This window comes from Sceloporus occidentalis, unplaced genomic scaffold, assembly GCF_023333645.1.
Source record: "Sceloporus occidentalis isolate IW3139 unplaced genomic scaffold, rSceOcc1.0.p SCAF_5, whole genome shotgun sequence".
Lineage (NCBI taxonomy): Eukaryota > Metazoa > Chordata > Lepidosauria > Squamata > Phrynosomatidae > Sceloporus > Sceloporus occidentalis.
In genome coordinates, this window is record NW_028316985.1 from 34,327,146 (window position 1) to 34,352,496 (window position 25,351).

The following is a 25,351-nucleotide window of genomic DNA, read 5'->3' on the forward strand; positions in this document are numbered from 1 at the left end:
CGGTGACACCGGAAGTACTCCTGAGGAGGAGCGCAGCCATCGTTCGGAGGCAGCGGCTGGCCGTTGGTGAGCAGCCAGGAAGAGGAGCGGGATGTCGGACAACGAGGACAAGTAAGGGATGTCTGCCCATAGGAAATCATTGGGAGTCTTTGCCCATAGGGATACATTGAATGTCTGCCCATAGAGATCACTGGAGAACACTTGCCCATAGAGAGTAATGGGAGAATGCAGTACTGGCCCATAGGGATACATTGAATGTCTGCCCATAGGGATCACTGGAGAACACTTGCCCATAGAGAGTAATGGGAGAATGCAGTACTGGCCCATAGGGATACATTGAATGTCTGCCCATAGAGATCACTGGAGAACACTTGCCCATAGAGAGTAATGGGAGAATGCAGTACTGGCCCATAGGGATACATTGAATGTCTGCCCATAGGGATCACTGGAGAACACTTGCCCATAGAGAGTAATGGGAGAATGCAGTACTGGCCCATAGGGATACATTGAATGTCTGCCCATAGAGATCACTGGAGAACACTTGCCCATAGAGAGTAATGGGAGAATGCAGTACTGGCCCATAGGGATACATTGGGAATTACTTGCCCATAGGGATCACTGGAGAACACTTGCCCATAGAGAGTAATGGGAGAATGCAGTACTGGCCCATAGGGATACATTGAATGTCTGCCCATAGGGATCACTGGAGAACACTTGCCCATAGAGAGTAATGGGAGAATGCAGTACTGGCCCATAGGGATACATTGGGAATTACTTGCCCATAGGGATCACTGGAGAACACTTGCCCATAGAGAGTAATGGGAGAATGCAGTACTGGCCCATAGGGATACATTGGGAATTACTTGCCCATAGGGATCACTGGAGAACACTTGCCCATAGAGAGTAATGGGAGAATGCAGTACTGGCCCATAGGGATACATTGGGAATTACTTGCCCATAGGGATCACTGGAGAACACTTGCCCATAGAGAGTAATGGGAGAATGCAGTACTGGCCCATAGGGATACATTGGGAATTACTTGCCCATAGGGATCACTGGAGAACACTTGCCCATAGAGAGTAATGGGAGAATGCAGTACTGGCCCATAGGGATACATTGGGAATTACTTGCCCATAGGGATCACTGGAGAACACTTGCCCATAGAGAGTAATGGGAGAATGCAGTACTGGCCCATAGGGTTACATTGGGAATTACTTGCCCATAGGGATCACTGGAGAACACTTGCCCATAGAGAGTGATGAGAGAATGCAGTACTGGCCCATAGGGATACATTGGGAATTACTTGCCCATAGGGATCACTGGAGAACACTTGCCCATAGAGAGTAATGGGAGAATGCAGTACTGGCCCATAGGGTTACATTGGGAATTACTTGCCCATAGGGATCACTGGAGAACACTTGCCCATAGAGAGTAATGGGAGAATGCAGTACTGGCCCATAGGGATACATTGGGAATTACTTGCCCATAGGGATCACTGGAGAACACTTGCCCATAGAGAGTAATGGGAGAATGCAGTACTGGCCCATAGGGATACATTGGGAATTACTTGCCCATAGGGGATCACTGGAGAACACTTGCCCATAGAGAGTAATGGGAGAATGCAGTACTGGCCCATAGGGATACATTGGGAATTACTTGCCCATAGGGATCACTGGAGAACACTTGCCCATAGAGAGTAATGGGAGAATGCAGTACTGGCCCATAGGGTTACATTGGGAATTACTTGCCCATAGGGATCACTGGAGAACACTTGCCCATAGAGAGTGATGAGAGAATGCAGTACTGGCCCATAGGGTTACATTGGGAATTACTTGCCCATAGGGATCACTGGAGAACACTTGCCCATAGAGAGTAATGGGAGAATGCAGTACTGGCCCATAGGGATACATTGGGAATTACTTGCCCATAGGGATCACTGGAGAACACTTGCCCATAGAGAGTAATGGGAGAATGCAGTACTGGCCCATAGGGATACATTGAATGTCTGCCCATAGGGATCACTGGAGAACACTTGCCCATAGAGAGTAATGGGAGAATGCAGTACTGGCCCATAGGGATACATTGGGAATTACTTGCCCATAGGGATCACTGGAGAACACTTGCCCATAGAGAGTAATGGGAGAATGCAGTACTGGCCCATAGGGATACATTGAATGTCTGCCCATAGGGATCACTGGAGAACACTTGCCCATAGAGAGTAATGGGAGAATGCAGTACTGGCCCATAGGGATACATTGGGAATTACTTGCCCATAGGGATCACTGGAGAACACTTGCCCATAGAGAGTAATGGGAGAATGCAGTACTGGCCCATAGGGATACATTGGGAATTACTTGCCCATAGGGATCACTGGAGAACACTTGCCCATAGAGAGTAATGGGAGAATGCAGTACTGGCCCATAGGGATACATTGGGAATTACTTGCCCATAGGGGATCACTGGAGAACACTTGCCCATAGAGAGTAATGGGAGAATGCAGTACTGGCCCATAGGGATACATTGGGAATTACTTGCCCATGGGGATCACTGGAGAACACTTGCCCATAGAGAGTAATGGGAGAATGCAGTACTGGCCCATAGGGATACATTGGGAATTACTTGCCCATAGGGATCACTGGAGAACACTTGCCCATAGAGAGTAATGGGAGAATGCAGTACTGGCCCATAGGGATACATTGGGAATTACTTGCCCATAGGGGATCACTGGAGAACACTTGCCCATAGAGAGTAATGGGAGAATGCAGTACTGGCCCATAGGGATACATTGGGAATTACTTGCCCATAGGGATCACTGGAGAACACTTGCCCATAGAGAGTAATGGGAGAATGCAGTACTGGCCCATAGGGATACATTGGGAATTACTTGCCCATAGGGATCACTGGAGAACACTTGCCCATAGAGAGTAATGGGAGAATGCAGTACTGGCCCATAGGGATACATTGGGAATTACTTGCCCATAGGGGATCACTGGAGAACACTTGCCCATAGAGAGTAATGGGAGAATGCAATACTGGCCCATAGGGATACATTGGGAATTACTTGCCCATAGGGATCACTGGAGAACACTTGCCCATAGAGAGTAATGGGAGAATGCAGTACTGGCCCATAGGGATACATTGGGAATTACTTGCCCATAGGGATCACTGGAGAACACTTGCCCATAGAGAGTAATGGGAGAATGCAGTACTGGCCCATAGGGATACATTGAATGTCTGCCCATAGGGATCACTGGAGAACACTTGCCCATAGAGAGTAATGGGAGAATGCAGTACTGGCCCATAGGGATACATTGGGAATTACTTGCCCATAGGGATCACTGGAGAACACTTGCCCATAGAGAGTAATGGGAGAATGCAGTACTGGCCCATAGGGATACATTGAATGTCTGCCCATAGGGATCACTGGAGAACACTTGCCCATAGAGAGTAATGGGAGAATGCAGTACTGGCCCATAGGGATACATTGGGAATTACTTGCCCATAGGGATCACTGGAGAACACTTGCCCATAGAGAGTAATGGGAGAATGCAGTACTGGCCCATAGGGATACATTGGGAATTACTTGCCCATAGGGATCACTGGAGAACACTTGCCCATAGAGAGTAATGGGAGAATGCAGTACTGGCCCATAGGGATACATTGGGAATTACTTGCCCATAGGGGATCACTGGAGAACACTTGCCCATAGAGAGTAATGGGAGAATGCAGTACTGGCCCATAGGGATACATTGGGAATTACTTGCCCATAGGGATCACTGGAGAACACTTGCCCATAGAGAGTAATGGGAGAATGCAGTACTGGCCCATAGGGATACATTGGGAATTACTTGCCCATAGGGATCACTGGAGAACACTTGCCCATAGAGAGTAATGGGAGAATGCAGTACTGGCCCATAGGGATACATTGGGAATTACTTGCCCATAGGGATCACTGGAGAACACTTGCCCATAGAGAGTAATGGGAGAATGCAGTACTGGCCCATAGGGTTACATTGGGAATTACTTGCCCATAGGGATCACTGGAGAACACTTGCCCATAGAGAGTAATGGGAGAATGCAGTACTGGCCCATAGGGTTACATTGGGAATTACTTGCCCATAGGGATCACTGGAGAACACTTGCCCATAGAGAGTAATGGGAGAATGCAGTACTGGCCCATAGGGATACATTGGGAATTACTTGCCCATAGGGATCACTGGAGAACACTTGCCCATAGAGAGTAATGGGAGAATGCAGTACTGGCCCATAGGGATACATTGGGAATTACTTGCCCATAGGGATCACTGGAGAACACTTGCCCATAGAGAGTAATGGGAGAATGCAGTACTGGCCCATAGGGATACATTGGGAATTACTTGCCCATAGGGATCACTGGAGAACACTTGCCCATAGAGAGTAATGGGAGAATGCAGTACTGGCCCATAGGGATACATTGGGAATTACTTGCCCATAGGGATCACTGGAGAACACTTGCCCATAGAGAGTAATGGGAGAATGCAGTACTGGCCCATAGGGTTACATTGGGAATTACTTGCCCATAGGGATCACTGGAGAACACTTGCCCATAGAGAGTAATGGGAGAATGCAGTACTGGCCCATAGGGTTACATTGGGAATTACTTGCCCATAGGGATCACTGGAGAACACTTGCCCATAGAGAGTAATGGGAGAATGCAGTACTGGCCCATAGGGATACATTGGGAATTACTTGTCCATAGGGGATCACTGGAGAACACTTGCCCATAGAGAGTAATGGGAGAATGCAGTACTGGCCCATAGGGATACATTGGGAATTACTTGCCCATAGGGATCACTGGAGAACACTTGCCCATAGAGAGTAATGGGAGAATGCAGTACTGGCCCATAGGGATACATTGGGAATTACTTGCCCATAGGGATCACTGGAGAACACTTGCCCATAGAGAGTAATGGGAGAATGCAGTACTGGCCCATAGGGTTACATTGGGAATTACTTGCCCATAGGGATCACTGGAGAACACTTGCCCATAGAGAGTAATGGGAGAATGCAGTACTGGCCCATAGGGTTACATTGGGAATTACTTGCCCATAGGGATCACTGGAGAACACTTGCCCATAGAGAGTAATGGGAGAATGCAGTACTGGCCCATAGGGTTACATTGGGAATTACTTGCCCATAGGGGATCACTGGAGAACACTTGCCCATAGAGAGTAATGGGAGAATGCAGTACTGGCCCATAGGGATACATTGGGAATTACTTGCCCATAGGGGATCACTGGAGAACACTTGCCCATAGAGAGTAATGGGAGAATGCAGTACTGGCCCATAGGGATACATTGGGAATTACTTGCCCATAGGGGATCACTGGAGAACACTTGCCCATAGAGAGTAATGGGAGAATGCAGTACTGGCCCATAGGGATACATTGGGAATTACTTGCCCATAGGGATCACTGGAGAACACTTGCCCATAGAGAGTAATGGGAGAATGCAGTACTGGCCCATAGGGATACATTGGGAATTACTTGCCCATAGGGATCACTGGAGAACACTTGCCCATAGAGAGTAATGGGAGAATGCAGTACTGGCCCATAGGGATACATTGGGAATTACTTGCCCATAGGGATCACTGGAGAACACTTGCCCATAGAGAGTAATGGGAGAATGCAGTACTGGCCCATAGGGTTACATTGGGAATTACTTGCCCATAGGGATCACTGGAGAACACTTGCCCATAGAGAGTAATGGGAGAATGCAGTACTGGCCCATAGGGTTACATTGGGAATTACTTGCCCATAGGGATCACTGGAGAACACTTGCCCATAGAGAGTAATGGGAGAATGCAGTACTGGCCCATAGGGATACATTGGGAATTACTTGCCCATAGGGATCACTGGAGAACACTTGCCCATAGAGAGTAATGGGAGAATGCAGTACTGGCCCATAGGGATACATTGGGAATTACTTGCCCATAGGGATCACTGGAGAACACTTGCCCATAGAGAGTAATGGGAGAATGCAGTACTGGCCCATAGGGTTACATTGGGAATTACTTGCCCATAGGGATCACTGGAGAACACTTGCCCATAGAGAGTAATGGGAGAATGCAGTACTGGCCCATAGGGTTACATTGGGAATTACTTGCCCATAGGGATCACTGGAGAACACTTGCCCATAGAGAGTAATGGGAGAATGCAGTACTGGCCCATAGGGATACATTGGGAATTACTTGTCCATAGGGGATCACTGGAGAACACTTGCCCATAGAGAGTAATGGGAGAATGCAGTACTGGCCCATAGGGATACATTGGGAATTACTTGCCCATAGGGATCACTGGAGAACACTTGCCCATAGAGAGTAATGGGAGAATGCAGTACTGGCCCATAGGGATACATTGGGAATTACTTGCCCATAGGGATCACTGGAGAACACTTGCCCATAGAGAGTAATGGGAGAATGCAGTACTGGCCCATAGGGTTACATTGGGAATTACTTGCCCATAGGGATCACTGGAGAACACTTGCCCATAGAGAGTAATGGGAGAATGCAGTACTGGCCCATAGGGTTACATTGGGAATTACTTGCCCATAGGGATCACTGGAGAACACTTGCCCATAGAGAGTAATGGGAGAATGCAGTACTGGCCCATAGGGTTACATTGGGAATTACTTGCCCATAGGGATCACTGGAGAACACTTGCCCATAGAGAGTAATGGGAGAATGCAGTACTGGCCCATAGGGATACATTGGGAATTACTTGCCCATAGGGGATCACTGGAGAACACTTGCCCATAGAGAGTAATGGGAGAATGCAGTACTGGCCCATAGGGATACATTGGGAATTACTTGCCCATAGGGGATCACTGGAGAACACTTGCCCATAGAGAGTAATGGGAGAATGCATACCATACTTTCCCATTGGGGAAGACTGAACACTCTCCCAGTGTTTCCCTATGGGCAAGCATCCTGCAGTGATTCTCTATGGACAAGTACGGTTTTTCTAGGCTATGGGCAAGTCCTGTCATTTGTTTTCCTACGTCCCCATTTTGGACTTCCTCCCACACAGAAGATAAAACACCATATAAAGTGTACATACGTTCATGCTTTCTTAGTCCTGCTCAAAGTGGAGAACATTTAGGAATTCCTCTTGGACAGACGATCGAATTGTAGGACATGTCCTGGAAACGGAGGACGTCTAGTCACCCTGCAGGGGTACCTACATAAATTCATCCCCAGGGCTGCCCCAAATGTTTTCACTGCAAAGGAAGACAAGGCACCATTCAAGAAAAACGTAGGCCCTGTGTCCTAATAACAGCTAAAATCATATGAACAGAAAAACCCATGCTTCTTAGTCATGCTGAAAATGGAGGGCGTTTTGGAGTTCCTCCTGGAGCTGCCCAAGTCACCCAGTGGGTTTCATGGCTGAGATGGGGATTGAAATTGATCTCCAGGGTCCTAGCCTCGCACTCAAACCACTGTGGTCCAAAACACACCAGAGAAATAATCCAATTTGAGATCGCTTTAACTTCCCTGGGTCAGTGTCAGGGAATCCTGGGAGTTGTGGTTTATTGCAGCACCAGGGCTCTCTGACAGAGAGGGCTAAATGCCCCTCTATCTGCTTGTTTTGTGGCACAAAAGGCCAATTTCTTTTTAATCCTTGAGCTTGATTTTTTATGAGAGTGGCATTGGCTCCCTGCCCCCTTTGCATTGCCCTCCTGAGATTTAGTTTATGCTTAATATCCCCTGATAGACATGTCCTCCATACATTTACTTAATGTATCATTTAAACATCTTGCTGTTGAAGAAGATTGAATTAATGCATTTCTTAGTGTTCCAATCCTGAAAAGAGTTGTTTGGGTATTTAGGGGATACTGTTTGTGAAAATGAGCAAAAGGGTGTTTGAATTTGGGGATGCAGCAAGGTTTGACCTGCTGAATATTTTAATATTTTTTCTTCCAACAGTTTTGATGGAGATGACTTTGATGACGTGGAAGAAGATGAAGGACTGGATGATCTGGAAAATGCCGAGGAGGTAAATGACTTCCATTTGTGGAACCTGAACATCTGTAAAATCACAGCACTTGCTGGCAGTACTCTGAAGTTTTATAAAGAATAAGTGTGTGAACATGTACGCATTTTGCCAGGGAATGTGTGTTCTATGTTGGAATGAAAAAGCAGAGAATAGGAAATGCATCTATATCTTTAGCCTGAGCCTGGATGGCTCCAGAGAATATTTAGTGTAACTCCTCCAAAACTCTTGTGGTGAGGATTTTGGTCAGTGGCTTGGAAACAAGCCCTGGCCTGTTAAGGAAAGCACTTGTTTGAAAATGATAAACCTTGTTTAATCAGTAATCTATTTATCTAGTGCTTTCCCCCTTTCATTGCTTTATTTAATGTCCTTATTTAATTTAAATTATTTGTATGCTTGAATTTAAGTTTCAAGTTGTCCCGGTGACTTATTTATATGTGTAATTCTGTGGATGTGATTAACTGTTCTTTATATTCTACAGGAAGGTCAGGAAAATGTGGAAATCCTACCATCTGGAGAGCGACAGCAGGCAAACCAGAAGAGGATCACTACTCCGTACATGACCAAATATGAGAGAGCCAGAGTTCTTGGTACCCGTGCCCTCCAGATAGCGTAAGTATTTTTATGGCCTGTGTGTTAAGCTGGAATGGAGAGTATGAGCCAACAAATTCTGCAGAAGTGTTCTCCCCTGTGTTTATAGATACTTCCATCTAGGGAATATACCTGATGCTGAACTCACCTTTTTACCCTTCTCTTAGAAAAGTTGCCATTCCATCCAAAGGCAGAATCTTCAAACAGAACAGTGGAGCTTTTGCTATGTCCTGGAAAGTTCTAGGCTTTGTCTCAGTACATCAGAGATGTCTGGTTACAGCTTAAGTGGGAAAGTCCATTAGCCTTCAGATCTTGCATCACATAGATGGATACCTGAAGAAGTGAGATATGCTTAAATGGCAATGGACAATAGGTTTCATCAGCTATAAGTTTTGCAGCCTCACTACTCTAAAAGCTTTTCATACAATCTTGCAAAACTTCATATTAATTCTGTTACTGCTCATTCTGGCTTGCCAGAAAATTCCAGTTTCTTTGATTGTTCATAGGACATACAGTAGAAGGCTGTTAGGGACGCATGCTTTAAATTAGCAAGAAGATAAATGTTTCATTCTTAGAGACATAACCATGCTATGTCTCTCAATTATCTCTGTCTGCATCACTTACTTACATTTCTGTCGTTACAAAATATAGGCTTTAGCAATTACTGGTAGCAAGGGATATATAGCACACATAACCCCTTTTCAGAGATATGTTTAGACTACTTAGTCAGCAAATATTCAAAGCAAATAAGCATTACACTTATTCCTCCAGGTTAGGGGCATAGGATCCCCATGAATGTGGAAAGACCACAGATAACAAAAACACTTTGTTTTTACCTGAGAGAACACCTCTTTAGGAATCTCTTGGTCCTCCAGTGCAACTCTGTGGTCAACATCTGCCAGACACTGACCATAAAATTGCACTGGAGGAGCTACAAATGCCTAGTGGAGTGTTCTCTCTAGGAATCTCAAGGTCCTTTGGTGCGTCTTTTGGTTAAAGTTGGCAACAGGGATGTGCTGGAGGACCTAGATATTCCTAGAGAGAACATATTAATAAAATCCATGAATAATCAAAGCCGCAAAAGTCAAAGCTGCAAATGTGGAGGGACAAGTGTAGTTGTTAATACAGAGTTCTTTGATGATAGTATGCAGACAGTTCCATAAGAAAACCAAGTATCTGGCCAGTTTTGTTCTTGTGTGAACACAGGTTTTTTTAAAGTTCATTTTACTATCCATAAATGTTACGATAAGTGATAGATATGATCCAGGCTTCACAGTTTCGATCAATTCCACGAAAGAGACAGTTAATCTAATATTTGTAAAGCTCCAATGTTATTTATATTAGCATACTATCCCGATATTGGATAGGAGCTTCAATTCAGATGAGGGAATGTGTGGGTGAGATGAGGGATCTCTTTGGATATATGAAGACATAACTCTTCATATAGGAAAAGTCAATAAGGAAGCCTTAACATGAGGTACAGAAACCATGGTTCCAATTATGCTGCTTTGTACTTTGGATGGGTGTTTTTTTATGGGTGTTTCCCCCCCTCTTCACTCAGCATTCTGAAAAGGCTGGGGGTGGGAGGCTGCTTTTCTCTGCTAATGTTTGGGCATTTTGAAACATTGGTCAGTGAATAGCAGTAGCAGCTTCATTTATCTACTGCTTCATACCATTCTAAGCAGTCTTTAAGCGGTTTACAACTGTAAGCTAATTGCTCCCATCAAGTTTGGTACTCATTTTAGTGACCTTGGAAGGATGCAGGCCTGAGTCGAGCCTGAACTCTGTCTGGTATTGAACTTATAACCTTGTGGTTTGTGAGTGAGTGGCTGCAGTACAGGCATTTAACCACTATGCCACCAGGGCTCATAATGTGGAGGTGGAGAGAAGTATCCTTGTCCTAGACGTATCTTCCATTTAGAGCTTCAGGAAAGCACACAGAATTAATACAGTGACATACTTTGAGGTGGGCATGAGCCTTACATGAGCTTTGACCCTGACAAAATTAAATACAACATACCTAATGCTGAGCCGCATTCGTATCTGAAGTCAGTAGAAATTCCATTACTTTGATAAGCCATCTGACATATACTGTGTTTGTTTTTAATAAATAAATAAATAAAAAGAATATTGTGTTTGTGTGAAAGTCACAGCACATGCTTTATTTATTTATTTATTTATTTTAAACATTTTTATCTCACTTGACCAAAAAAGTGCCCTGTTTAAAAATGTACTTATACCTTGAATACTGTGAAGGTGCCATGTAGATGTAATTATTCCACGCTGTCTTATTTTATGCAGTTCTATATCTTTCTATTAATCCTCCATAGAGGATCTACTGTGCATGGTGTAGGCATCCCTCTGGATACCAGTGGGGTTATTTTGCATGGTCTGCTAGTTGCCTCTCATTCTTGCTGCATGGCCAGTCCACAGCTTTTTGTGTTTGTACATAATTTCAGTGATGTCTTTAATAATGTTTCCTGTCTACTGAATCATTAATATAGATATTTAATAAATGTAGTAAAATTATTTCTTTAAAAGCTTTAAATTGCATCAGTTAAAATATTAGCAACTGTACATATCACAAAACTGGGTCAGCTGAAAATGAGAAAGATGGGGAATAAAAAGTCAGGGCAAATTAAATGTTTGGCTTTGAGAGAAGCTTTTCATTGACTGCCTAAAACACATGGAATCATTTTCTTCCTACTCAGCATGTGTGCACCAGTGATGGTAGAGCTGGAGGGAGAGACAGACCCATTGCTGATTGCAATGAAAGAGCTCAAGTAAGTTGGAGATATTCCTGCTATGTGCATGATTTGTCACAGAATATAATTCTCTCTCTCTCTCTTTCTCTCTTTCTTTCTTGCCCTTTCTGAGCATTCTCTCTGTGTGTCGAATCAGCATGCAAAGATCAAGGATGAGTATGTTCACCCCACCCTGCCTGTCACTACCCCCATTGCCACCCCTTTGTTGGAATGATAATATCTGATTATATAGGCTCCTTCATGATCAAAAACCCTGATTTTCATAGGTTCTAAATTTCCAGAAAATGTCCACCAGTAGAGAAGACTCCTCACTCCCAATTTTTTAATGACTGTCATGGACAGTTATGGAACAGGGGGAGAGAGAGCTACTGCACTCGCTACCTCTCTTATATGTCGACTCTGTACAAAAGTAGAACTACTGGAAAAGTGTCTCTCAGCTCCAAAAGAGGAAAGATAATTCAAAAAATAGTTCTTAAAGAACTACGTTTTATTTTGTTTTATGTTTTACATGTGCATCTATAAAGCAGAAGGAATATTATTTTATCTTCAAATCATTGTAAGTTTTTATACAAAATTCCATACTGCTGTTCTATTCATACTTACATCTTTTCTGCAGAAATTTAATCAGCAAACTTTTGAATTTTCTCTAGTTTCTGGTTCTGCACTGTGAAACCAACATTATTTGGAACTGAAAGCTTCATAGACTAGTACCAGTTTCTGCATTATGTACAGCTGGCCCTTCGTATCCACGGGGGATCTATTCCAGATACGCATCCCCTGCCTCGCGGATAAGAAAAAATGTGAGACCTCAAGTCCCACTGTTTCCAGTGGCAGCGTGACATGCACACTGCCATTGAGAACAATAGTGCTTGCCATCCACAGATACTCACATCTGCAGATGACAAACCTGCAGATGGCGAGAGCCCACTGTACAAACGGTGAAAAGAGTACTAATAAGATGCAATTCTGATTTGTAAGTTCCATTTGATGCATAACAGCAGAAGTGGCAAGAAAAAGAAACACAAATTAAAAGTCAATTCCTCTTCTTTCATTTCATTTGTACCCTCTCTTCTAGTTTGGCATTCTTCATAAAATGAACCTGAGATCTAGCTCTCATTTTCCATATAACTGTGTACATCTGTATGCATAATTTTATGGAAGCACATTTCCATAGTCCGAGTATCTAAAATTGTTTTGATGTTCAAATTGTGTAGAGACAGTCATTCCCTGATGCCTCCAACTGGAAGTCGTGATGAGGGACTTGCCAACAGAGATATCATTCTCTATGTAGCTTTGAGCCATTGTAATAAATTCTTGAAATTTTTAGATATTTCCTTGTTTTTACTTTTCATGTGCTGCAAGATTATAAACCTGAAGTCCTGGACAAAGTCCAAGCTGGATAATTACATTGTTGACCTAAAAAGTCGTATTTAGATTAAACTGGATTTGAGTTACTTTTCTTTCAATTCTAAATAGTTTGCTTCTCTAAGAGCTTTTAATGGCTGTAGTATTCCACTCAAAGTTGGGGTCATTTCTGTGGTTTTTGAAGTGTATGAATGTTTTAAACTCTGTGTCACATAAATAAGACCCTTTGTGTCACCCCTAGAGGGAAATTTTTCAATTCTTTCCTCTACCTGTTCACTGTGCTAGTTCCTTCCTGGGACTAGTTAACAAAGAGCATCTCCCTATAGTTTCGAAGGAGAGGGAAACACTGTATCTGAAAATTTTCTGTAAGTGTTCAGTGTTGATATTCCTCATGCAGGTCCCAGTGAGCCAGATCCTCCAAGACATGACCAACATTTGTGCTGTTTTCTATTTCTTTTCTCCTTGCAGAGCACGGAAAATTCCCATAATTATCCGCAGATACCTGCCAGATGGAAGCTATGAAGACTGGGGTGTAGATGAACTAATTATCACAGATTGATCTGCTTCTTTTCTGTGTTCCAACCTCACTTTTACTGCATATTTTTTAAATTTTATTTTTGTGTAAATAAATACTAAAATCCAATTGTAAGTTGGTTCTTGGATGTCATCTCTCTCTGTTTAATTCTGAAGAAAATCCATAATCTTTCCTTTTTCTGTTTTAGTGTTGCAGCTACTGTTACAATACAGCTTTCAACACTCTCTTTTGAACATTCTGGCATTTAATCTGTGGCTGGCTTTACTGAGCAACATGAAGTGCCTGCTGCCTTTGAAATGTTACATCTGTGAACTGGGGCAGGGAGAGAAGAGCAGCTTCCTCTATATTTGTGACCATCATGTTATACCTAAGCGATTTTAAAGTGATTCTGCAGCTGCCAGGCTTCCAGATGCCCTCTGAGGCAATTGAGAGACCCCTTCCTCCCCCCTCTGACTTACACCCTTTTCCAGGGGCCTGTAGTAGAGGAGACATTTCTGTTGCCTGCCAATAGACAGACATGCCATTGTGCCCAGGAGCAAGTTGCCTTGGAAACCCCTCAATTTCCCCTCTGATCAAGGCTGGCTCTGTGGGCTTCTCAGGAGTATCACAGAGCAACTCTCATCAAATCTCCCATTGTTCCCTGCTCCTGCCCTGGCTTCTTATCAGTCAACAGGATCCCCTTACAGTGGCTGTTGTGCAGCAGGAAACGCCGTTGCCTTGATGAGTGGCTACCTGGTGAGGCTCTGCCTGACATGGATGGGTATCATCTATGCTTTATAGCAGGTATCAGTGCACCTCTTTCCCACCACCTCAACATCATCCTAGTCACTGCCTTGCTCAAAGTATGTCTGGTCTTTTCATTCCAAAGTACCACAGAACTCCTTAAGCAGGAGGAAGGGTGGTTCTTAAAACTTTATCTTAGTGGATCATGCTGCGCATCAAGGAGGCAATCTGTTTGGGGGCACCTCAAGTGTAATGGACAAAATTAAGGAGAGGGTTTCCTCTTGACTAAACAAATGTACCAACAATATTTTAAAAGGAACAGCTGTTTCTTCAATAGACATTTTAAAAATTGTTGCAGGGAAAATAGTCTTGTGGCACCTTAAGGCCTATCAAAATTATTCAGGTCTCTTCAGTTGGGATGTTGATCTGATATGAACAGCATTAGATCACAGCCTTTAATTGAAAGTTATACATGCTTTTTAAAGTAGTGTATTTATTTATTTATATGGGACATGAGTACAAAAAATAACATAACTTTTAAAATATAGAACATCAATTGAAAATAACATCTTTAAAACATTACAATAAACAAATATGTTAGTGGAAATCAGTAAATGTTTTGTAAATAAGAACACTGTAAATTGCCAAGCAAAAGCTGGAGTTTCCAAAGGGAGAGTTTCAGAATTGGAGCGCGCATATATATATATATGCTTCTGTTCTTGTTGGCTGTTAGAAGTGTAAGAGTAAAGAGACTTAATGTACTGTTCTCTGTGTACTGAGATATGCAAGGCAAGGCAAGCATTTTTAAGGTATTTTGATAACTGCTTAAAGGGTCAATGGCAGCATCTTAAACTGTGTCTGCAAACAAATAGAAAGCCAATGTAGACAGTCCAGCATTAAGTAATATGACCTCTACTAGACAAAACCTCAAGTAAGTAAACAACCTCATTCTGCACTACCTGGAGTTTCCAGTCTTCAAAGGTAACATCGCAGTAGACTAAACCAAGTCATCCTTATCCCAGAGGATGAGTTACAAATGGCATGCTGGCTGAAGCTGGTAGGAGATATTTCTGGGTGTAGCTACTATGTGAGAGTTAAATTGCAAAGCAAAGTTAATGAATACTCCCCAGAACCCAACTGACTTCTGGGAAGAGCAACTCATTCAGCCCTTGATTTACTAGCAATCAATGCATTGGCACCTTCATCTTACTGGCCTACTTCAGAGCTACATCCATTCTGGTGATGACTCAAAGCCTTAATATCAGGAATCTGTACAGGAAACAGGTTACTAGCAAGTTCTCTCTCTCTCTCTCTCACACACACACACGAAACCCATTAGGCATTTCTTAAACGTTTTTACATGCATGTGCCAGATACCTTAAAACCAAGGCCACTATGAAAAGATGCATATAACAATCTCTCACAAGTCTGTCTAATTTGCCTAGCTCTTGAAGAATTTTATTGTTGAAGGTAAGGAAAGTTGTTGATCTCTAGCTCAAATTTCTATCTGGGATACTAATGCGGTTATGAGCTTTAATCCTACTTGGCTTAGGTGTCCAGAAATTCATTTTCACACAAGAACCCCTTCAGCTGCTGCACCACCACTATCACTTCAACTATCTCCAAAAACACAACAAATAATTTGATCAGTTGCCTCCATCTGAACTTTTTCAGTACTAGGCAAATGATGGCCTCCTTCAGAGCTATACCTACATACTCCTATTCCATATAGAATTTATATATATTGTTAGTAGTATCAATGGTTCCTAAAGTTTTTCTGTGGCCAGTAAGGTCTCAGAGGATCTGGCCTACTGCCTTAGAAACTGCTCTTCTAACATTTGACCACAAGGCAGTAGATATCTCAAGTGACTGAAAAAATAATGGGACTGAGTAGGCAATTTTTATCAGCAAGATGTTTAATAATGTTGTTCCACTTGAAGGTTTCATTTCATCCAACAGCTGAGGAGGGCAAAACAGTCCCATACTAGCTAAAATTGTTTTGCTATACAGTTTGGGGAAGACGTAAAGGTATGTAAGATGTGGGATGCAAAGGTAATGAAGACATTAAGATGGGCTCTAAAATGGTTAGATTCAACAGGTTTTTTACCACTCACCAGACTGAGCTGCCTTTTTCCTGTAGTTTCATTGGAACTCCACTGAAATCAAGGAAAAAAGTTACTGAAAACTGATGAGTGAACACATTAAAAGCCTAGGCTAGGTTTTGGTTTCAATGATCAAATGAGTTGCAGACCAGAAGATACATGGAAACACCTGACAAAGGAACAGATTTGGAAATTAGTTTGATTCAATAACCTGCTTAACAAAGGGGGCTGTGACCTCACAAAGTCTGGAGACGTCTTGGATCTCAGAGGAAATATTTTTAGGTGTTGCTAATGGAATTCAAATTTTATATTCTGTACTTTGAAATGCTTTTCTTACAATGACACATGGCCAGAAGGAGGCGGGACAGTTTGCATACCTATCCCAGCTATGGTCCCTATGCTTCTAATCCATAATGCCAATATAGAAGTATGCAACCAAATTTCATGGGCAGAAGGGTGACAAATACCTCTGAAGACTGCTTTAATCTTTGTGGATAGGGCAACTTTAAAAATGTTCAGAGGCCAGTCTTGCCTTTAAATCTGTAATAGCTGAGTCTTCTTTGCCTCTTTTTTAAAAACACACTTCCTTTCTACTCAACTTTCTACTCTACACAACTTTGCTCCACCCCTAGAACAGAATACTCCAGCAGTCAATATACCCAGCAGTATTGTGGCCCGGCAGACCAACCAACTCCCTGCTCAACTCAGTGGCAAGGCCTTGTTGTTATGGAAGGGAGAAAGGGAAACCTTCAGCAACTTCATACTTAAGGGCTGAACATTAAAAGGTCATAAAATTTGCCAGACACACATTTTGTGGAATAAAAATGGTCCAGTAAAGCACCTTGTTTTATCAAGCATCTTGTTGAACGTGTTGCTTGTTATATGGGAGGCTGTTGGCCAACTGCAATAAGCTCACATTTATTAAGACTGCCATGAAATCCTGAGCTTTATTTTATAAGGTGGACTCAAGATGGATATTGATATCCCATTGAATAAATAGCCTTCATACTCTGTTGGCTGTTACTTTGATCAACCCAGTAATTTTGTTGTTGTTAACTGCTGTTTAGAGGACTTTGACCCATGGAGACACCACGAATGACAGATCTCCAAGTCACCCTGTTAGCAACAGCCCCACCCAGATCTTGCAGATTCAGGGCTCTTGAATCTGCAAGATCTTGATTGAACCCATCCATCTGTAATGTGGTCCTCCTCTTTTCCTACTGCCTTCTATTTTACATGTCTTCACATGATGTGACCAAAGTACAACAGCTTCAGTTTAGTCATCTTGGCTTATAGGGAGAGTTCAGCCCTGATTTTTTTTCTAGGACCCATTTATTTGTCTTCTTAGTAATACAGTAATACAGAAGTTTGTTTTTCTTAAAGATCAGGACTGCATCAGGGTCTGTCAGGGTGCATATGCCAGCAGTGTGTGGTGAAGCCATTGGTGGGTAAATCATTCAAAAGTCACCAGACGTGTTTTTTTTCTGCCTCCTCTGTCTTTCTTTCTAACACCCCCTTTACTCTCTTTCCCTTGTCCTCTCTCTTTATTTACACCTAGCAAGTAACTGAAGGAAGGACATATCACTCTTCTTGGATGCATGAATTAATAGTTTTTTAAATTATTTTAAAAATTAAGCTGGAGACTGCATGTAGTTTTAGTGTTGCAGGTTGCAGTCTTCTGCAGCAGCAATACTTTCTTCCTAGGTGCAAATGGAATACAGAGATGGGAACTGTATATGCTTTAAGGAGTGGTTTTAGGGGCCATTTTGTGAAATGGCACTTAAAGGGATATGATAGTCAGCTGTCACCAAGAGCAGGCATTAAAACCACAAGGAATGTGTTGTGGGCTCACAGCAACCTTGCCAATAAAAGGTTAATCTGTGGAGTTGCATCTTACAAGCCTCCTTGCCCTCCCCACTCCCCCTGGCGTTTAATCACGTTGGCGTGATGAAATTTCAGTAATGAAATGTGCCTTTGTGTGATCATTTTGGCATCCGCAATGGAGCGCGGGAGTCGTTTTCTTGGTTCACTAAAAAAAAAATAGCTTCTTTGTTTTAATAGTCCCCCTCCCCCTCAAGCCTTGCATCTCTATCAGATACAATTAAAGGGATAGCAAGGGACTCTAGGCCAGCTCCCACCAGACTGCAAAGGGAATGTGCATCTTCTTTGTGTCCAGTGTGGAAGCTGGTGGGTGCCAGATCCTGCTTTTGCTGTGAAGACAGAAACATAGTTGTTGGCACTAAACATGACCAGCCAGTGACTAAGGGAGCACATCACTACCATTTCCTTAACCAGCCTTCTTTTGGGGGAAGTGTGGGGAACAATTGAATTCAGCTGAGGGATCTCTTTGGCCACCTTTGCGGTCATTCCTTAGGCAGGATTACTCCTAATCTTCAACTGTGGCAAATCCTGTTTGGCTATTTATTGTTTTCCTAATCCAGATCTCAGTTGTACTTCCTCAGACATACTGCAAGAACTGCATGCAGAATATTACTCTACTCTTGGCTATCCCTCCCAATTTTTACGGAAAGTTTTCTTACTAACATTTTATTTTCTCTGTTCTGGATTATTGGAAAGCACATTTTTGTTTGCATTGACTTAACCCTAAAGATATACTATCTTAATTTGCTCTGTCCTTACTTTAGACTATATATTGAAGGAACAAGTTTCAGAAAGTTTATTGTAGCAAAAACAGAGTCTTGAGGACCCTAAAGCTTAAGTGGACTCTACCAACCTGCCTGATCTTGAGATTTCCATGAAAACTCTTATCTGGGTCCTTTATGCCAACAGAAGTCTGTTGGGCAGCCACAAGAGAGAGGCCTCTTTTTATGGTGGCACCCTGTTTCTAGAACAACCTTCACTGATGTTAATATTATTTCAATTCCAGGCTCAACTTACAGTATTTTAAAGTTATTTTATACATTTTAATGTTTTTGAGTTGTTCTATTATAATGCTGTTTTAACATTCCGCCATATTATATTTATGGTAGGTTTCTGTCTTCTCATGCCTTTTGTATATTGCCCTGGTTTCTGTTCAGATGAAGAACAGTTTACAAAACAAAACATTACTGAAAATAGGTCTGAAAGTTATCAAAGAGTGACACAACACCATTTCTTAAAATGATGACTATGAAGCCCTCTGGAAGAGGCAAAAGCTGGGTGTTCAGTATGCCAGGGTCCAGAGCATATCCACCCCTACTTCAAATAAAAATTCACCATCAATATGAATGTCACAACATGACATTCTATACCCACTTACCTGATAATAAAACCCATTGGATTGGATTGTGCTGTTGAGAATATAAGAAGAATCACAATGGGACAAACCAATGGCCTATCTAGCCCAGAATTTTGTTCACATAGTAGCCCACCACTTGTGCAGCAACTAGCATACAGAGGCATAATGGCCATGATACTGGATGGAATAAATATGCATCTTTTCTAGTAGCTTCATCTTTCCCAAAATTGTCCAATCCATTTTTAGTCACCCAAGTTGGCCCTTATTCTGTGTTGATTTCCACAGGTTAACTATGCACTACTTGAAGTACTTCCTTTTATCTGTCTTGCATCTCCCATTATTTAGCTTCAGTGGCTGAGTTCTATTAAGACTGAAATAATCAAGCACTGTCTGCTGTCCAACCTCCATGAATTAAACAGGATTCTCAGTTTTACCTTATTTGCTAGTTGAAGGAATAGATTTTACTGCTTTTCAGTTTTTGCTTTCACGTGAAAGAACCAAGAGCAATTCTTTCCATAACATTGCTCATATTTCAAAATCCCATTGAATTAGTCCACTGCTACCTTTGTGCTTTCTTTCACCTTATCCTCAGCTATAATTGCAACTTTGTGAACAGCTAACTGAAACAAGCCATCCAGCTCCCAGTCATTATAACCTTTGGTGCTATGGTGAAGGCATGGCCCAAATTACTTCATTTGCCTGGGCATTGAAAACATTTGAACTGAAACGGCCCTCAGTACATAAGACCAGAGCCATTAAAGTCAGAAGGGATAATGTCAGGCCAAATGCATAACCCATTCACCCACTCCATTTTTTTGCATACGCCCACACAGAGACTGAGCAAATACTGCACTCTGCTATGCAAAATATGGCATTTCCAAGCTTTAGGTGACCTATGACTATGACTCCCCCTTTCTTACCTTGCTACCTTTTGTCTTGCAAGAAGAAATTCCAAGGTGAAGAAAGGACATGTCATCTGGTCATCATCTTGAAAGGCTTGCTGTGGAAACGTCTACCTTTAGAAAAGCTAGGCAAGTCAATGAAAATGATGTTTTAAATTCCTCCTGGATGCTATTGAGTATAGTAACATAGAGAGCAGAGGTGACATTGGTTGTTTTCAAGGACAGTGTGGAGGCTTGAAATGAAAGGATCATGGTTTGAACTGGAAATGTGGGTAGTATCAAACATGTTTGTTGCTACAAGTGATCTTGCCAGGGTGTGTTGCTAGTGGAGGAGCATGTTCTTTTGTTTAGGATTCAGCCATAGTGCATGAATGAGGCAAGGTCACGTTCAGATTTGTTTATCCAAAAAACAAACTGTAAGTTAAAACAAATTGTGAATGGTTCAGAATTTTCTCTCTCAAGATATCAACAGTTTTGAGATTACTCAGCAGTCAATTGACAACAGGCTTATAATATTGTAACAATAATGCTATACATTATTAGCTTAATAATAAGTTAATAATGGGTGGGATGGGGACTATGTGGGTATCTAGTTGTGGCTGAACTCCAGTTGCCACCATCCAATGCCATAATTATACCGGCTAGGACTGATGGGACCTGCAGTCCCACAACATCTGGTAAACCACACATTCCCTATCCCTGAGTTATAGAATTCATTTCTATGAAAGGCAATGGTTACTATTCCATCTTTCAATGAAAGGATTAGTTATAATCCTGCAGGATAGATCTGTTCAGTTTTTGTGGTTAGATTTATCCATTGCCTTGATTACATCCCATTTGGATTACAGTAACACACTCTACCTGTGTGTTTGAAAACTTCAGAAACTTTAGCAGATCAAAAATGCTGTGGCCAGGGTGCTGACCACTGCTGCCTACCAATTAATTTCTGGATGAAATTCAAAGTGCTCATTGTGATCTATGACGTCCTATATAACTTAGGCCCAGACTATATGAAATACTGTATTTCCATATATGAGCTTGCCTGAGGTTTAAGATCCTTGGACTTTCACACCAAGTACACTTGGTGTGGATACAATAGAAAGAGCCTTGTGGCAGGTCCCAGGCTGTGGAACTCTCTGCCACAGGAAACTAGGCTGACTCCCTGCTCTTTTTTCTTTAAAAACAAAACAAAACAAGAAGAAGCATTTAGTTAAGTGCCTGTGCAGACAGGTCTTTAAAGGGGAGGAGGTGCTGTTGTTCTTGGAATGTTCTTAAATGATTTTATATTGTTTTGGAGTACTGATTGTTCAACATAGTATTCTAAATTGTTTTTAAAACTTTTATTAGGTGGCTTTAATTTATGTACCTAGCTTTATTTTATACTGTAAGCCACCTAGAAAGGCAGTATAAAAATTAGGTTACATTTAAAAAAAAAAATCCCTAAGGCCTAAAAATTGTCCCTCCACATTCAGAGACAATTTTAGAATACCAGATACACTGGAAAACTGACAGGAGGAAACTAGCATCTTGTGACCTTTCCAGTAGCTTCTAGTTGATCACAGCTGGACATGAAAGATATAGTCCATTAAAAGATGGTGTGCCAGAGTGTTTAGAGAGAAATTTGGTCTTTTGTATGAGAAAGGTGTTATGTTCTGTTAGCATCTTTTCATCAATGTGCCGAGAAGGTATATGTGAGCAAAAAAGATTTGTGTGTAGTGTAGAAATAGATCTTTGTGCCTCTCAGTCCTTTTGTTTGTGTGCGTGTGTGCAGGTATGTAAAAGGTAAGTGACAATGGAAAAAAGAAACAGAAACTGACACACAGAGCAGAAACCTTTTAAAGTTTATTATTTCATACATTTGATGCAAAGTTAATTGTGCTAGGACAACACAGGGCTGTAGTGCTGGGGACAGGGAAGGATGTGCTACTTGCATAAATAAGGGTGCAGAACAGTTAATAGATTACATGCATACAAGGAATACAGGCATACTACATGTCCTTTTCAAAAACTATGGAGAAGAGACAATCATCCATAGCTGAAAATGGAGGCAAGCATATATAAAGTTCATAACTTTGGGCAGGTTAGCCTCATCCATCTCATTTCAAAGGGGTTGGGAAGAACAGCATGTACTGCAATGCATATTGTGGCTATTAGTGTCCATCTTTATGCGCCATCTGTTCTTCTTCTGGTAGATTCATACCATCATTTTATTAGGGACAGCAATCTTACAAGTGACAGATTCAGTGACACTAACTGGGGACAGTGTTTCTGGTATGTGCAGGCAAAGCTTCACACAGGGCTATGGAAAAGATGAAGGCACAGTTTGATTTAGCTGGATTGGTTGCCTCCATATGAAAATTCAAAAGTCAGTGCAGAGTTCTTCCATTTTTGCACAGCCTGACTTTCTTTTTAATGCCCATTCAACACAACATAAGGACCAACAATGTCCTTGTTGTGGCAAATTTAGAATGTATAATAAAATTTGTGAACACAAGAGCATGGCTGATTCTACTGTTAGGCAGGGAGATGCATCCTCTCACAGCAGATTTTGGAAAACTTTTAAGGGCAGGGAATGACTAATGCTGTTAAATGGATTTATTTAATTTTTATATCAGTACTGGGAGTACTTTTTAAAAATTTCTGGCTCATGCACCAATACTTGTACTGTCTCTCTTGAGAGACAGAGAATATATTAGCTAAGCTAATATGATGGTCACACAGAAGTTCTCATGACACATTTGATTATGTATTCAAGCAAGAAGTAAAGGAATGGGGGGACATGGCCCTCTGAATGTCAGACTGTACCTCTCATCCGGCCTAGCCTGCATGCTCAATGTTGTGAGATGATGGAGGTTGCAGATCTGCAACATAGAGGAGTCCATGTGCTCCCCATCACTGAAGCAGGAGTACTACATTGACTGTTCTTGGTTTCTAAGCTCTTCTGTCTTCCTTCACCCCCCTTTCACACACATGTGCACACACTCACATACACTCATAAGCATGCCAGAAGGAAACGCATTGGCTTTGGCAGGGTATTTTCTGGAGTATTAGAAAGGTAGCTGCAAGAGTTTAGATTAAACCACAGAGTGTGGAAACAAACTAGGAATACAAAATGTTCATAACAACAAAGTAGGAATCAGTCCCCTTTGCCCTTTATGGTCCAAGGGACCAACATGTACACACACATTTACATGCTGTGATGCAAAGGTGGCCAGAGCATATAATGCAGTTCCTGAGTCCAATGTACTGTGTAGTTAAGTCTTAAGAGAGCCAGGCAGCAGAGAGGTGATGGACTAGATAAAAGAAAGTGGAACGCAGATGCCAATTATCAATAGGAAAAGCAAGCATAGGTTGGTCTTCCAATGGGGAACAAAATTTCATGCATGTGCGATTCTGAAGCAGGAATGTCCTAGAGCACTGTCCACATCAGCTGCACCATCCTATTTCTCCTCCTATAACATATCCATCAGAGAGTCCAACTAGCCAGGCTTCACCCACAGCAAGTGGCAAACTAATGGCCATTGGTTTCTTTCTCAACCATCAGACTGATGGTCTGGACAGCTGGGGGATGTCTGGACAGGAGGGGATGAGAAGGAAAAGGATTATCTTTCAATTGTATTGTTGTTATTTTTAAACCCTTGATCTGCCCGACAAAAACCCACCATGAATAGTTGCTCCATGCCTAGAATCATCCTCATCTAGAAGGCCTACGGGATCTTGGAAGCCAATCAGGGACTGGGAGTATGGGGTATGGGTGGGAACCTTCCTCCAGCCAGGTGAGCCATCGATAACTGCGGTCATGATAGACACGCCCGGATATTCTTTGGGTTCTGGCGACTGGATTACACCAAATGACCTCGGAACTTGGAGGCTCGTCTTCTGGGGCTGATTCTTCGGAGCCTTTCCGCTGCTGCTTTGGTCACTGCTCCCCATTCCCTAGGGTCTCGAAAGGGTCGTATACACAGGCTGTTCCCAGTGTGTGGGACTATGAGATTGTGGCACTGAGGGTGCCGGGTCAGAGATGGCAGTGTATAAGGGACGTTGGGAAGGCCCCATATATGAAAAGGCCGAATAGAGGCCAGAAGCCTGACTGGAGTGGCTGTAGTAGGGTCCTGTGGGCTGGTGGTCAGGGTAGTCAAATTGGGGCCTGGATATAGAGGGAAAGGCTGAACCATAGTGGGGCAGACTAAGGGATGTATATGCTATCTGAGATGTAGAGGGTTGGTCAGTGTAATGACCCCCTGGAGCTGAGCCCTCTGTTTTGACTTGAGCCTTGGAGTCTACCACTGATGATGTGGCAGCAGACAAGGAAACCCCATGCTGTTTGGAGATCCAAGCAGAGTGTCCACTGGCTGCAGCCAGGGCACTCCCAAGGCCATAACCGGCAGCTGCGGCATAGCCCCCAACATGGCCTGGATGAGCAGCATGTCCATTTGGTGGCAGGTACTGGTCAAACTCATTAACATCAAAGGGCTCCATGTTTGACATCACTTCATGGCTGATCTCCCCGATATCCACATTGCCGAAGTCGATGTGAGGCTTTCCTCCTTCCCCAAGGGAACGACCCTCCCGCTTGGCGTCAGTCTTACCCGACTGCAATTCTGTTTTCGGAGTGGTTGGTGGTGTGGGGGGCCCATGGCTCTGACCTGTAAGAGGAAAACAACATGAAAGGACAGAACATGCGAATGATCAGTACCTATGCCTAAAGTAGGGCTTCCTAACAACAGAAACTCTTTGCTGAATTATTTCAAATATACCACATGGAACTGTTCTCCTGCAACTGTGGCCCCTACACCTACAGCTCCCTTCAGCCATAGTTAGAATAATCAATAGTAAATGATGATTTGAACTGTAGTTCAAAGGCATCTGGAAGACCACAGATGCTCATCCCTATCTTTGAGGATGGAAAGTGCTCAGGCCAGGACCTTCTACTCTCACTGTACTGGAATTCAGATATCCCTTTGCTGGTGTAGAGGCTAAAGGACAGTTAGTAGGGGGGGGGGTTTGTTTTGTTTTTTAAATCCAAGATGACATCTGGGTGTAATTCATTTCTTGGCCTTTAATGGTGAACCCTTGAGTTCATTATGTTGATAAGCTCATC

At 42.6% G+C, this 25,351-nt stretch overlaps 2 protein-coding genes across 2 annotated transcripts in view; one reads left to right on the forward strand and one right to left on the reverse strand.

Moving 5' to 3' along the window:
• The first annotated feature begins 13 nt into the window (after positions 1 to 13).
• Positions 14 to 13,399, forward strand: POLR2F (RNA polymerase II, I and III subunit F). The gene is made up of 5 exons (XM_089528147.1): positions 14 to 111; positions 7,963 to 8,032; positions 8,511 to 8,641; positions 11,332 to 11,403; positions 13,219 to 13,399. Exons 1-5 carry the CDS (start codon positions 92 to 94, stop codon positions 13,307 to 13,309), a joined length of 384 nt encoding a protein of 127 aa, XP_089384273.1. The 5' UTR covers positions 14 to 91; the 3' UTR covers positions 13,310 to 13,399.
• An 8,720-nt stretch (positions 13,400 to 22,119) lies between these two features.
• Positions 22,120 to 25,351, reverse strand: part of SOX10 (SRY-box transcription factor 10) — a 31,509-nt gene continuing 28,277 nt past the window's right edge. Inside the window, exon 4 of the mRNA XM_089526758.1 lies at positions 22,120 to 24,896. Within this exon, the coding sequence (XP_089382884.1) occupies positions 24,187 to 24,896 (710 nt within the window). The 3' untranslated portion in view covers positions 22,120 to 24,186. The remainder of the gene's footprint in view (positions 24,897 to 25,351) is intronic.

Bases quoted from the DNA above. Each gene is read 5' to 3' on its own strand.
- POLR2F (XM_089528147.1), top strand. From the start codon at position 92: ATGTCGGACAACGAGGACAA. The intron at 8,033-8,510 runs GTAAATGACTTC...TATATTCTACAG, and splicing joins ATCTGGAAAATGCCGAGGAG to GAAGGTCAGGAAAATGTGGA. The intron at 8,642-11,331 runs GTAAGTATTTTT...CTTCCTACTCAG, and splicing joins ACCCGTGCCCTCCAGATAGC to CATGTGTGCACCAGTGATGG.